Source organism: Anabrus simplex, chromosome 13 (genome assembly GCF_040414725.1).
Source record: "Anabrus simplex isolate iqAnaSimp1 chromosome 13, ASM4041472v1, whole genome shotgun sequence".
Taxonomy (NCBI): domain Eukaryota; kingdom Metazoa; phylum Arthropoda; class Insecta; order Orthoptera; family Tettigoniidae; genus Anabrus; species Anabrus simplex.
In genome coordinates, this window is record NC_090277.1 from 14,206,096 (window position 1) to 14,219,933 (window position 13,838).

The following is a 13,838-nucleotide window of genomic DNA, read 5'->3' on the forward strand; positions in this document are numbered from 1 at the left end:
CTAGGTCCTATTCTATTATTTTTTATTTATATTAATGACATACAATCTTTAACACTAAAGGGAAAATGTAATTTATTTGCCGATGATATCTTAAAAACTTATAAAGGACAAGTGAAACACAAATGATGGAAGATATAAATTGTGACTTGAACAAGTTATCGAACTGGGCTTTATCTCAAAAAATTATTATAAATGTGCCTAAAACAAAATACTTAATCTTTCATAAAGCAGCCCATAAGATCACAGTGGCTAACACTGTTACCCTAAAGGACCAAGTAATAGAGACAACTTAGCTAAGTATCTTGGTATAATATTAGACTCAACACTTTCCTGGAAAAACCATATTGATTATGTAATCAGCAAAATTACCCCTTTGATAGGAATAATGCACAGATTAAGATACCGGTACAGTAATTTCTCTCATCAACAATTGAAGTGTATATATTATGCAATAATCCACCCACATCTAACATACATAAGCTTCATTTATGGAAGATGTAGGAAAGATTATGTTAATAATTTGGAAATCCTACAAAAAAAGAGCTATCAAAATCATGTATGGATTTCCCTTCCTCAAACCGTCACATGAAGTTTTTTCAGAGTCAAATATTCTGCCATTCCATAAACAAATTGCATTTTCATCATCAGTCTTTATGTATACGCTAGACAGGAAATTAACCCACTCTACTGTTTTCTCCCATTTTAGTGAAATTCATAGATATGAAACTAGAGGATCAGTAAGGATATATCCCTCTCACTCTAATTCAGTAAAGTATGGAGTAAAAGGCATAGAATCATCAATGTTTAGGGAATATAATCTGTTGCCTCCTGTTATAAAGAACTCTAAATTGGTTATATGTTTTAAGAAAAAACTGAAGGAATATTATTCTTATACAGATATCTTAATATAATCTCTATATAACTTACTTTAATTAATACAATAATATATTGTCCATATTTAATATCTTACAGCTATGCAATATCTGAATATACTTCTGAAAAACTATGATGCTAACATGTTAAAAAACAACCTATGCCTTAGTTATCCAAAAAAAGGACTTGTCACTTTACTGAAAAAGCTATTGTATATGAAATGTCACTTTACTGAAAAAGCTATTGTATATGAAATGTAATTATTGTGTCGCCTTGACACCGAGGTGTCACATTTAATCGTCTTCCCCCCCCCCCTCCCCTAACGTTTTTGGACCTGGGCTAATCCCTGTGGAAATTAGTGTCCTTCTACCTCAATTTTCTGTGTATTCAGTTCGCTGAATTTCTTATTTCCTTCTAGTTTTATGATTCTCTACCACCTTATGGTAACGGTCTGGTCCGTGTAACGACCTGATCTAAAGGGCTCCTTGTACGTACTGACATCTGTGCCGAGAACTGGTACTACGATGCTCAGCTCCTTGACCAATGAGAGCTCGTCTCGGACAGCTTGTTGAAGCTCGCTCGAAGCGAGAGAGTCATTCTTGTGCTGGCGTCTGGTTGGTGATGGACACGTGTAGTAGGCGCCTCGTGATGATGAAGATTTTACTTGGAACAATGGAGAACGGCTGAATACTACGTGTGTGAGGGCTCTCCTCCTAGCCCTCAACATGAGGTGATACCTCATTCATCGTGAAAACGTCCACAGACTGTATGTATTTAATTTAAGTCTATCTGTCTGCGTTTTGGGAACCAGAGTTTTAAATGGCGACGCGGAGTGGCTTCAAGCTTCTGTTCTATTTTCGATATTGTTGAACCCCCAAATGAAAAACTGTTCGGAAGTGTTAGATGTGTCTTAGACTCTAATGGTTAAAATTTGTTCACTCTCGGCTAAATTTTAATGATATGTTTAAAAAAAAAATAACTTGGGTAGTATGTCTTTTAAGAGCATATTCATTTAATCACGTGCTGTAATGGTGATGTAAACTTGTAACGTTGTTCTGGACGTATGGTAAATTTCATTCTAAATTGTTCAAGAGGAAAAAGGAATACGATAGAATACTAATTTTTACTGTACTGTTAAGCTCATCACAATTTGGCCTAACTTGAACTACTTAGCCCTAACCAAGTACCGGTTTGTTTATTTAATTTTTGCGGTTCGGTTTTATATTTTCTTCTCTCTTGGTCCGTTCTACCTAAATTGTTGCCTTTTGCCTCGTTCCTGGTTTCCTTTCGGTGTGTATCTTTTATGTTGCGTTGTTTTGAGCGTGGGCCTGTTACCATGACAACGGATGTTGTACGGTGATTGTTAATGTAAACAGTTCCGTTGACGAATGATTTTGGTTCCTTGCTTTCCCTTTCTGGGCTTGATGACCTGTGTTTCCTTTCTATTTTATTGAATGTTTTGTGCTTTCCCTTTTCTTGTACCTTAGTTTTGTTTTTCCCTAATTCAATTTTATTTTTATCTTCTTCCTGCGTGTAGTATTTATGGTGGATTTTCTTTCTGGGCTCCTGGTAAGATCTGTCCTTGAGGAGGACTAGGTAGTTCATGTGGTTTTTGGTAGTGTAAAAGTTGATTCTTTATAAACAGATACGATTTTCATTATTACATTAACTCTAGTATAGTGGGGCCCCCTAATATCTTTTAAATATGATTAATTTATTTTCTTGGCAATATTTTATTTCATGTTGATTACTAGTCTTTCCATTTTATTACGTGGGCGTTTTCTTATTACTAATTGGAAGGTTTAATTTTTCTCTAATAAATTCTACTTACCATTACATCAAAACACTGGTGTTGTTCTTTCAAGTGAATTACTCATCTGATACTGGATTTTAATTTTACATGGTTTGATGTGTCACCTACTTCTTATTGTGGTAAGTAATTTACTGATTTTAAGGTTACGTTCTGTGGGTGGCTAGTTGCGCTTCCTGTCCTAATTGTGTCTATTGTGACTCTTGTGTGTTCTATTTTATTGCTGGCCTTACCGTAGTGTTTCTGTGTTTGACTACGTTCGGGTCAGCCTTAAGAAAAGTATGTACTGTACTGTCCCTATCACGAGCCAGAAGCTCATGGGACCTTTTGTCACCAATAAATAATAATAATAATAAACATTAATTTATTTGAAATGCTAAAATTCATTAAGTAAAATAAAGATGATGGAGAAGATAATTTTGATATAAACAATAGACAGAGAGACAGCCCCATCTGGAGGCTGCCAAAAAGACAAAGCTTACAAGGGTCGTGTAAAATTAGTAATTTTGAATTGTAATAATTATTTTTTACTAAAAGTAATCTTTGCTTGTAATTTACTTCCTCAAATACACTTGCAATCGTTAAATTTTAGTAATTGTTACTTGCTGATCATTGATATACTTCACACACCGAGTGGGGGAATGTTGACGATAAATTTTCTAGTTCTACTAGAGCAGAACCGGCAGCTTCATCAGTACTGACGAAGCACTTTGTTACTTCTCCAGTACTTTCAATGACGTCAAACTTATCTGAAAGATGTTCTTAAAATTAATTCACATGCCTCCGTAGGGCGTCTTCTAAATAAATGCAAAGATGTTCTTTCCCACCAAAGAGGATGAGACTTAATGATGAGAACATTATGAAACAATTACAGTCGGAAATGGTTTAAAAAGTCTCTCTCTAGTGTGTTTCCCTGGTTGTTTCATCATTACTCCTGTCCCAGTCCACGTCCAATTAACCCATTGGAATACTATTTTTGATGTATGAGCATGCGCATGTCTACCACACATAAGATACAGTTTTACAGTACTAAGATTTAGACATGTAATCCACAACACACTGAATTTTAATTATTGAATCATTTAATCATTTGAAGTGCAGCACCCAGAAGAACAATCTGAAACACCCTGTAACACTCCGGGAAATGCAAAGCCATCAAATACTTTTCACACTCGTAGGCCTATCTCATTGCACTTTTCTTGCCGGTCGTGCTTTCAACACAGTCACGGCTTGGTTTGGGGTCATAAGCCTTGTGAAATGTGCCCGGTGAACTCGCACAGGGTGAATTGGGATATTTTCTGTGAATAAGTGATAGGCAAAACCGTTTCTTTCAGTAGCTACGTCATCTCATAAAGAGTTGTGAACCACGTGTTGAGAAATGTCGAGAGAGTAGGGATCCAGAGAGAGGGTCCTGTTTATGACGGGTTTTATTCCAGACTTTCATAAAAACCATATTTGGAAGGTTTATCACCTGTTTTACTCCATTCACAGCCATTTTCCTTTGTTTTTTTTTGTAGGCAGGATGGACTTCTATCATCATCACCTTCAAACGCGTCATCACTCTCCCGTGAAATTTTTTGTTATGCTGCTGTAACTTTCATTGCTAGTAAATAAAATTGTATAATTTTCTAAAACTACATCACTGCCCAATTCACTCTGACTATCCTGTAATATATCTTCGATTTTATTCCTTGTAATGCAATGTTTATTAGGGTCAGCCATTTCTGCTGATTAGCAAGCGGGTAATCACCCTGTTTGGAGAGCGATAGCCTGCTGAGTGAGGATGTTCCTTCCAACTTCAAGAGAGAGAGCAGATTCTCAGCTTTCAGACAGTATACTGCAAGTCATGCCATCTATGGACAAAAGTCTTGAACTAGTTGCAGACAGCTTACCTCTCAGGCGTCCGTGTATGAATGGTCACTGCACGCGCGGCCACCTGGCAGGCGGCAAGGTATGCCAATGACTTAAATAGATGTTACAGAAACCATTTACATCACTCTTTAGTATGTTCATAACTCTCACATAAGAAATTTAAATTAGCGTTCCCGGCCACGCTGCGCCAGGGATGACTGCCCTGGGTAAGGATTTAGTAAAGAACTTAATTTCACGGCCCTGGAGTGTCTGACTACAGCTGCAGGGAGCGTCAGTCTCAAGCCAGTTTTTGTTGCTGACCTGTGTTTGGATCGTGCAACAGCAGCTCATGTGATGCGTTGGTGCTTAATTTTACGTTCGTAAGTGAATTGTGTAACAACGTACATAAATTAGGCGTACTATACTTATGCATAGTGGTTTGAGGACATTCAGTTATGGAGGAGAAGAAAGCTAGACAGTTTACAAATGATGAAAAATTAAAGTTTATTGAGAAAGCAGATGCTAATTCACACATGAAACGTGTGCAAATTGCTCAGATGTTGGACATTCCTACGATAACTTTAAACATGTATAGTTCGCGTCTCTTAGAACTCTTTTCCTTGATGTTTTACTATGTTGGCGTTCTTAAAATGTATTATTTCTTTATGTATTCCATCAATGAACTGTTAACACTTGTTGCTTTCTTTTCATTGTAATTATTTTTACATTCAAACTTAACCTTAAATTTAACAACATAACCGTTTTTCATTTTTAGCACGTTCCCTCTTTGACTTTTTTTTCCGGTCCTCACAAAAACGTCTTAACCAGTTTTGGCTGTATTTTATTTGCTTTATTTTTTTCTCTTGCTAGTTGCTTTACGTCACACCGACACAGATAGGTCTTATGGCGACGATGGGATAGGAAAGGCCTAGGAATTGGAAGCGGCCGTGGACTTAATTAAGGTACAGCCCAGCATTTGCCTAGTGTGAAAATGGGAAACCATGGAAAACCATCTTCAGGGCTGCCGACAGTGGGATTCGAACCCACTATCTCCGGGGTGCAAGCTCACAGCAGCGTGCCCCTAATCGCATGACCAACTCGCCCGGTATATTTTATTTGTAAAGTAAATGACTAATTATCACTCCACAAGTTTCAAGCTATCGTGTTTAGTCTCAACTAATGGTGATGGCGACTTAATGTCTCTGTATAATAATATTTTTTCCCTCGCAAACATTTGGACTCTCTGTTGCTGTTATGCTCAACATTCTAAACATTGTTGGAGTTATTCTGAACACTCGTTGTAAGGGATCATCAAGAAATAAAACACACCAAGTAAAGAGAGTTTTTCTGTATTTCACGGGTTTGACAACAAAAGAAGGTTTGTGGAAGCTGAAGTAGAAAACTATACAGATATAGGAAACAAGTCCTTAATGATTACGTAGCACTAAAATCAGATACAACAGTCTTATTAAATAAAATATGATACTGGAATGACGATAATATATCATATTATATACAATGTCTTTCACAAGGAGTTCAGTCATTAGGGAAATTGGTTCTGAGGACTCAGTCTGTTTCTCACAGTATACAACATTTTATTTTGTGCAGACAAACTTACTGTCTCCTCTCAGAAAACACACGCACACACGAGGGAATGTTTATATATCACAGATTTGGCGAGCTACAATACGAATTACTTTGGTGCACGTTCAACTTCTTGTCCTTTGGCAGTTCTACGCAGCACTCACTTCCATCGACAGAACTGTGTCGGACAACTGACGTGATCCATCGTCTTCCGAGTTCAAAAGTGTACGCATTCTCTGCCAACATTATTATTAACTGTAATAGATACATCTAATTTATCACCGTATATTTGCTATGAAATTAAAGACTTTTGATACCACTAGAAGATAATATCATAACGAGACATGCAATGTCATTTGGATGTCAACATCAGAACCTTGAGCCTCTCATCTATCTTTTAATGAACAGTCAATAGTTACGAGCTCTATGTTAGAGCCTGTAGATGGAAAACACAAATCATTTTCATTCACACAGCACACAAGAAACAAAAGAAATGTCCTCCAGTTAAACTGTAAATGGAGCTAACAAAACTTTCCTCCATGTGGTTTTATGGGAAATAACACTTGGATTTCGCACTCACTTTATACCTGGTGAACGTTCAAGTTTGATTAAGTAAACTTCAATTTGTTCATTGTGGACGCCTCGATAGTTCAAATGTTCCACTTAGTTTCCGACACAACAGGAATGTTGGAATTATTTCTACTGCCGAGAGCAGAAGTTTGCAGTGCTTCAGACCAAGTCACTACATACCAGGCCTCGTTTTGTAAAGGTATTAAAGCACATTCTGTAATTTGTTCTTTATGAATTCACAAAAGAGTAAATGTAGACCAGGGTTACACGAAGGGGAAGACTTCTGGTTGGACCTGACTCAGCTCGTTTACAGTAAGATTACTTACAAAAAGCCTGATTTATTTGTATTAGTAAACACAGAACTGTTTCTTCACAACATCACTGACTGCGTCCCATGTTTAATGTATTTGTGAGCAGATGTGTCTGTCAGAACATTTGCAATTAGAACTCCTGGATTCAACAACGGGACATATTTTATCGTATCTTCCCCTCATCAATCTTCTCAACTTTGCCGAGAAATAGCCGAAGTGCTGCCCGTGTTTGGATCCACTTGCAGTATGTATATAAATGGTTTTTCCCCCATCCTCAAAAATAGGAAACAAACAGTTAGGTCGGGTCTAACAGATGCAAACCTGAAAAAAACATTTTAAGGCTTCCCATCATTCCTGAAATCACTAACTTCAGTGCCAGAAGGTGAAGGGTAGAGCCTGATGGCACATGCTCCCTCCTAGCTAGTGTCATGAAGGAAACAGATTCAGTTAAGATCCTGCGTAACACTGATCTACAAAACTGTTATTTAAAAATATTTAAAAATATTACTTTTGACATGTTGTCTGCTTCAACACCAAAGTGCAGCACTCCTGCTGACTTCTCCGTCTGTCACTGCCATTTCACAGACCTTAACGAGACGTCGTGAACAAATGAAATTCACTCCTAAGAGGTTATCATGCCTAAACCACAGAATTTCAACAGAAATGCACAGGAAGCTCACAACCAGGCTTTAACAAGCAAGATTCCAGCTACTCTTGACCATAGTAAGTGTCAAATCCAGCTCAGTGCCACACAAAGAGAGATTTACAGGATCATGAAGGCTGCACAACTGGCTATTAGAGTGATGATCGTGAAGAAAGGGAATCGTGTGATCATTCTTGCCTAAGAAACCCTATGGGTATGGAAGTTGGATGACATAACATAAACGAGGTTTGTTTTCCATATGTTATCTGTGCCCACTGAAATTGACAGTGAGCTTATATCAAAATCTACCTTGAAATTTTGATCAAATAATCTACATGTTCAATTACCAAACATCCAGAGAAAAATAGTAGTGTATCATTATTAGACTGTCCGCGCATGACGTGTTCCAGGTTTGACTTCGGAACTTCAGAATTTTTGTTAAGTGAGCTTCTTATGGGACGTAGATGATTTTAGCAAAATTTCAAGGTAGGATTTGATGCGAGCTCATTGTGAGACAGCAGACTCTGATTGTGAAGCTACATCAGGCAAACCGGATGTTTTGTACCTGACATCTTCAATAAACATTCCCACTTCACGCAGGGTTGCTAAGTAACACATGTAAATCTCTCTTTTAAATATGAGTCAAGCCTGATTTATCACGCCCGTTATTTGTCACAAGATAGAAAAACATTTGAATATAAGACTTAATTAAGCAGTGGAAGTGTAGACACAGTTTTCCATTCCACCATCAAGAAACACTTTTTAGTTTGAGCTCAAATGTACCTGAAGTCTCTGACTGGTACGAGAAGAATGTGAGCTCAACAAAATCAAATGTTTATTTACAACTATAGTTAACACACTTTTTAAAACTAATAATAGTTCTGCTATTGACAAAAACTAAGAACTGAGCTCGGCCAACTCTCGTCGTGTCGACTCCAACCCACTTTTATTCATTAGAAGTATAGTGCAAGTACAGGGATCTCATGAGCGACACAAGCAGCAAATTAAATCGTAAGAAACTTCAAGGTTTACGAGAAAGTCTACTGCATTGGAACCAACGAAGAGATCAATGACCACAGAGTTAGATTTGAAATAGGAAATGAAGTAATTTTCGTTATTTAAGATATTTTTTTGATGGCAACTTGTAAACTGGGAAGTAATAGAGGATGAGCGGACAAAGTCAGGTCCTTTGTTACTGTCTGCTGTTTCTAACTTTGGTGTCAAGAAGACCGTTTGTGTTTACGTCGTGTACTATTCGTCTGAGGAAGAAGTTATCTCGTACCATGTAGCACACAACAATCAAACTCGTGTTGACGTATACATTAGTTCACTGTCATGCCTTGAGTGTTGATAACATCATAGTTTCTAACATTTGCTGTACTTTGTTTACTGAATACATTCATTTCATTTTGTCCCAGTTCCAGTTGTATGTTATCCTCAGCTCGACTACCAACAGCTGGGTATCGCTGAAGATGCGTTCCTCCTGTCAGGGTTAAGAGTCAGATACAACGAGAGTTGACAGCGTACCTACAACACAAACTAAACACGTCCTCATTTCTGTAGTCCTGGTCCCATGGTTTGTAGAAGTACAGCCGGTAGCTTCTAAGCCGTTGAGTTGATTGCATCTAGTGCGCTGAGCTGGGGTCATACGAAGGAGGAGAATCCCGGGAGAGGCGCCCGCGACCGCGCCATGTTGTTCATGATGATCTGGCCTCCGTTGAGGCTCGTCACCGCGCTGCCCTCCGGTTCGGAGTCTGTGTAGCTCGAATAGTTGCGCACGGGCTTCTGGCGTTTCCAAGACTGCCTCAGCGAGTCGTTCACGTTGGCGTAATGGTTCACGAAGGAGTGAGGATCCGAGCGCTCGCTGTCGTTCTCACTTTCCGACCCCTGCAAGTGCAAGAAGAAAGGAAATATTTATCTCAATATAACAGAAAGTGAAAGAACATCTGAACAATTATAAATCACAAATAGGACGGGGATAGGAACAGATCAGTGTGCGAAACGGGAGCAAGAGAAAGAGGAGACATCTGTCTTCATCGCTCCCACCTCTTCTCAGCCCATGGCATCGTCATCATCAGGAGGGGGAGCATCAACACTCACCTTAACAGATGTTCATTCTTGATGTGGGATAAGAAGGCAGATAAGTAAAGGAAAAGACAAATACAGGGGGTAAAACAAAACAACCCCAACGGGATAATGTAAGTGCTGGAAAGAAACAAGTATCAAATCAAGTCAAGGAACCCACTGTGTGAATAACAGTAACACATCATGTGGCAAAACATACAGTAGTGAAATTTTTGCTCATCTTCTGTGCACGGTTCTTTAGCAATGAAGTACCATATTTACGCGAATAACCCCAGCATATTAAAAAAAAACTGAGACACGAAATTGGGGTGCAGGTTTTATTTGCGTCAAGGTTGGCATGTTTTCAATGTTGGATGTACAGTTACGCTTTGTGTAACCACAGATGGAAGAAAACTGCCCGCATATGTCATATTTAAATGGAAAACAATTCAGACCTTTAATTTAAAACTGCATTTATATTTTTTAAAATAGTATTTTACAGAGTAATTTAAATTCAAAATTTCTCCGTGTCACGATAGAATGCATCTTCCGAAACGTCCAGGGGTACCTTTTGGCACTTTCTTTCATTTTGGTGTGCTGACGGTGTGTTTCATAGTTACTAAGTTCGAATGAAATCGTAATTCTTCTGTATTCAGCATTTTAAGGAACGCCACAACATCACGTAACAGGCAGTGTGCGGAGAAGCAAAATCCGTAAAGAATGGCGGACCATGAAACTGATTTTATGTAAGTTCGCGATAAAGTGTGGCCCATAATTATAATCAATTTGTACGCACCAAACAATATTGTCAGTGCCAATGAAACTGCATTTTTTTTAAATTTTTTTTTTTATGCCTAGCCAAAACGGACATTTTAAAAGAAGATGGGGTCACTGTACTGTGTTGCAATGCGAGACGGAAGCGAAAGCTCGATAAGCCATGAAGTTTCACGGGCATTGGGTACTTTTTGTGCAAGTACAAAGCATCTAAAAATGTAAACAGTACAGTAATCCAAAAAATAAAGCACCTGCACAGGGGAGCCAGCATATTTTGTCCTCGTCTTGGAATTGTATTTCTTTTTTTCTTTTGTTGCGTGAGGTTATGTTTGCCACTGAGTTATTCAAGTGCATTATTGTAATACTGTAAATGCACCTTGTTGGATACATTTTGAATTTTTTTTTTCGATGGCATTTGAAAGGTTTAAACAGTGAATCAATGTCAGTTGCATGCAATAACGGGTGTTGAATATTTTGTGACGCAGCAAAAGCACGAGTTGGCAGTTAATTCGAAATCAGATTTTTGAGTCTCAAAGAGTTTGAATTAACGAGGTTTTACTGTATCGCAAAACTAACATCAGTGTTCGCCAGTGTGTCTGTTTCAAGTGTTTACATTTCACAAAAAGAATTATCCACCACCGGTCGTGTTAATATCCGAGTAAAAAGAGACTGCGCGTGAAAAGTGTTGTAGACGTGGAGTGTGACAAATTTGTAAATAATTTAGGAGAGAATTCTAGTGATGGAAGACACAATGAATCTTCCGATCTACAGGGAATCGAGCCTATTGTGATTTCACATGAATGAAATATCTAGGCCTACTTGCTAATTTTCGTGGCAAATTTTGTCATCTCAAATATGTTCAGGTAAAGCAGCTATATCCGCAAAATTACACGTCATATTTGCGTAGAGACCATGTGGACTTCATGGAGTGATATGAAATGTTTGTTTATGCCTACTTTACTCCTTCGATGGAAGAAATTTTAGTGTTTTTTTTTTCCAAAATGATCCTTCCTAAAATTAGGGTGCGGGGATTATTTGCATAAATACGGTTATTTGTTTATTGTATAGGATAGCTTCTTTTTTTCTCTTTACAAGTGCTTTGTATCGCACTGACACAGATAGGCCTTACGGCAATGAGGATTGGAAAAGGCGAGCAGTGGAAAGTAAGTGGCTGTGGCCTTATTGAGGTACAGCTCCAGCATTTGCCTGGTGTGAAAATGGGAAACCACGGAAAACGTCTTCAGGGCTGCCGACAGTGGGGTTCGAAGCCACCATCTCCGGAATCCAAGGCCAACTCCCTCGGTATGTATGACATGTTGTAAATTCAGTGCTGGAGTATGGTTATCACAACAGAGGAGAAGGTGATTATTGTAAATAAAAGTGATCATATGGAGTGGCAGTTCGTTCCACCTTATTCAATACCATTCAGATTCTCAAAATATTTAACTTATTATTAATAACATTTATAAATCACTCATTTTGTGGAGCATATGTCGTCTCTATTGTGAAATTATTTCTCTGACGAGGCCTGGTGCAGGTCTTACAGGTGACCTGCATGTATGTGGTGAAGCTCCTGAGTCACTGGAGTTAACGAATGAAGGTTAAAATTCTGGCCCGCCTAGGAACTAAACCTGGGACTCTCTGCACCAAAGGCCAGTCATAGAGCTGGTGAACCTCTAACATGAACACTGTGATTCAGTCACCTAATAAATATTTATTTGGACAGTCTTGTCTATGAAGACTATTTTATATTTCACACTTTTCTGGTGAATATTTGTAATGTACAAATAGTAAGGGAAAAAATTCTTTATGTGCATTGTTCGATGTTTTAAATGTCTAACAATAGGGGATGAGACTTGCAGCATAAAATGAGCAATTTACTAATGTTAATAATAATGAGTTAAATATTGGAAGAATCTGAGTGGTATACAACAAGGATGAAACAAAATCATTTCCTTCCGATGTTACTGTATGTCATACAGAGTGGGCCGGGTTAGCCTAACGTTAAAGAGCAGTACGAGAAGGCATCAAATAAAAGAACAGTGTTAGCTGACGTTGCCAAGTTCCATTATACAGGATCAGTCAATAAAATAACCATCACCACAATTGAAAATCATGGACGAATTCACCAACAAGTGTTACGTGTCGGATCATTGAATATTGGGTCTTTATTTGGATGAGGATGTTGCAAAGAATCCAAAGACAGTGGTTCAGACCTCATTATTACCCCACTCATGCAGGATTTGTGCCATTTCCGTTGCGTCAGAAACCTGCTCCTCAATGAATGCAGCAAGATGGAACTACACCGCACACCACTTATCCTTCACTTGTTTGTTCCTTTCCGATACTTATATTGTCCTTCTCTCCCGTCTTCCTATTCTTTTACCTTCCGCTGACACGGAGGTTGGATGTATGCGTCGTCTTTATCATCATATCGTCATCACGATGCACAGGTCGCCTAACCTTGTCCTCGGACATTTCTGGCACAAAAAGCCGTTTCTACCACCTGTTTTATGTTTCTGTACTTATCCAGCTTTCTTCTTATCCTGCGTGTGTCAAGATGAGTGTTGATGTTCACAAACAAGCTCGTTGGGGGCGGAGAAGAGATAGAGACCTCCCTTCAAAGTGACAAGACCATGATTGTCTTCTGGACAGTTAGAAATCACTCACCAGGTGAAAAGCCAAATAGTCATAATATGTTATTGCAGGTTACTGGAATTTTGAAGTTCAGAACTCATACCCTCTCTTGGGACTGAATCACCATTACTCTCCATGTGACATTTTCGGGTTCCTTCTTGTCCTTTACGCCCCTCTCTCTATTCAAGTCTGCAAAATCTGTAGAGGTGAATATAGGGATGATCCCTTGGAAACTTTTCTGTAATATTATTTGTATGAGAGCAGAAAACTCAGGTTCCCTTATGTTCACCCTCGTTGTTCAATCTTGCTATACTTGACGGCTTGACATAAATTATTATCCCTTGACAAGCAGTCAAACTTTGTTGTATCATAACCTCAATTTTGTGTTGACACGATTACTTGCCTACTTCATTGAGAACAAAAAATATGTTTTATGTATTTAATTGTTCGTTGTTAAATATTTTTCATATCTTCAATTTCTCCGAGACAAATTGTTCCTTTAATAAACTATGATCTTTGAGGAATTAAAAATATGTAAAGGTTGAACTGCTTTGGTTAATACCAAGACTTTAAAAATTAACTTGTTAACGTTTCCCATTTCTTATTCAATTAACATATACTCTGGTAAACCTTCCGTTAGATTAGATAGGCTAACTCACTGTGGGAAATTTAACTGGTAACTCAGTCAGGTATTTGTACTTCCCATGTTGTAAAGATTGTG

The 13,838-nt window shown here is 38.2% G+C and overlaps 1 protein-coding gene across 2 annotated transcripts in view; it reads right to left on the bottom strand.

The window, feature by feature from the left end:
* Positions 1-8,460: 8,460 nt before the first annotated feature.
* sdk (sidekick cell adhesion molecule) overlaps positions 8,461-13,838 on the bottom strand; it is a 608,204-nt gene continuing 602,826 nt past the window's right edge. For both annotated transcript variants that reach the window (XM_067157341.2, XM_067157340.2), the window contains exon 35: positions 8,461-9,529. In XM_067157341.2, the coding sequence (XP_067013442.2) occupies positions 9,287-9,529 (243 nt within the window). In that variant the 3' untranslated portion in view covers positions 8,461-9,286. The remainder of the gene's footprint in view (positions 9,530-13,838) is intronic.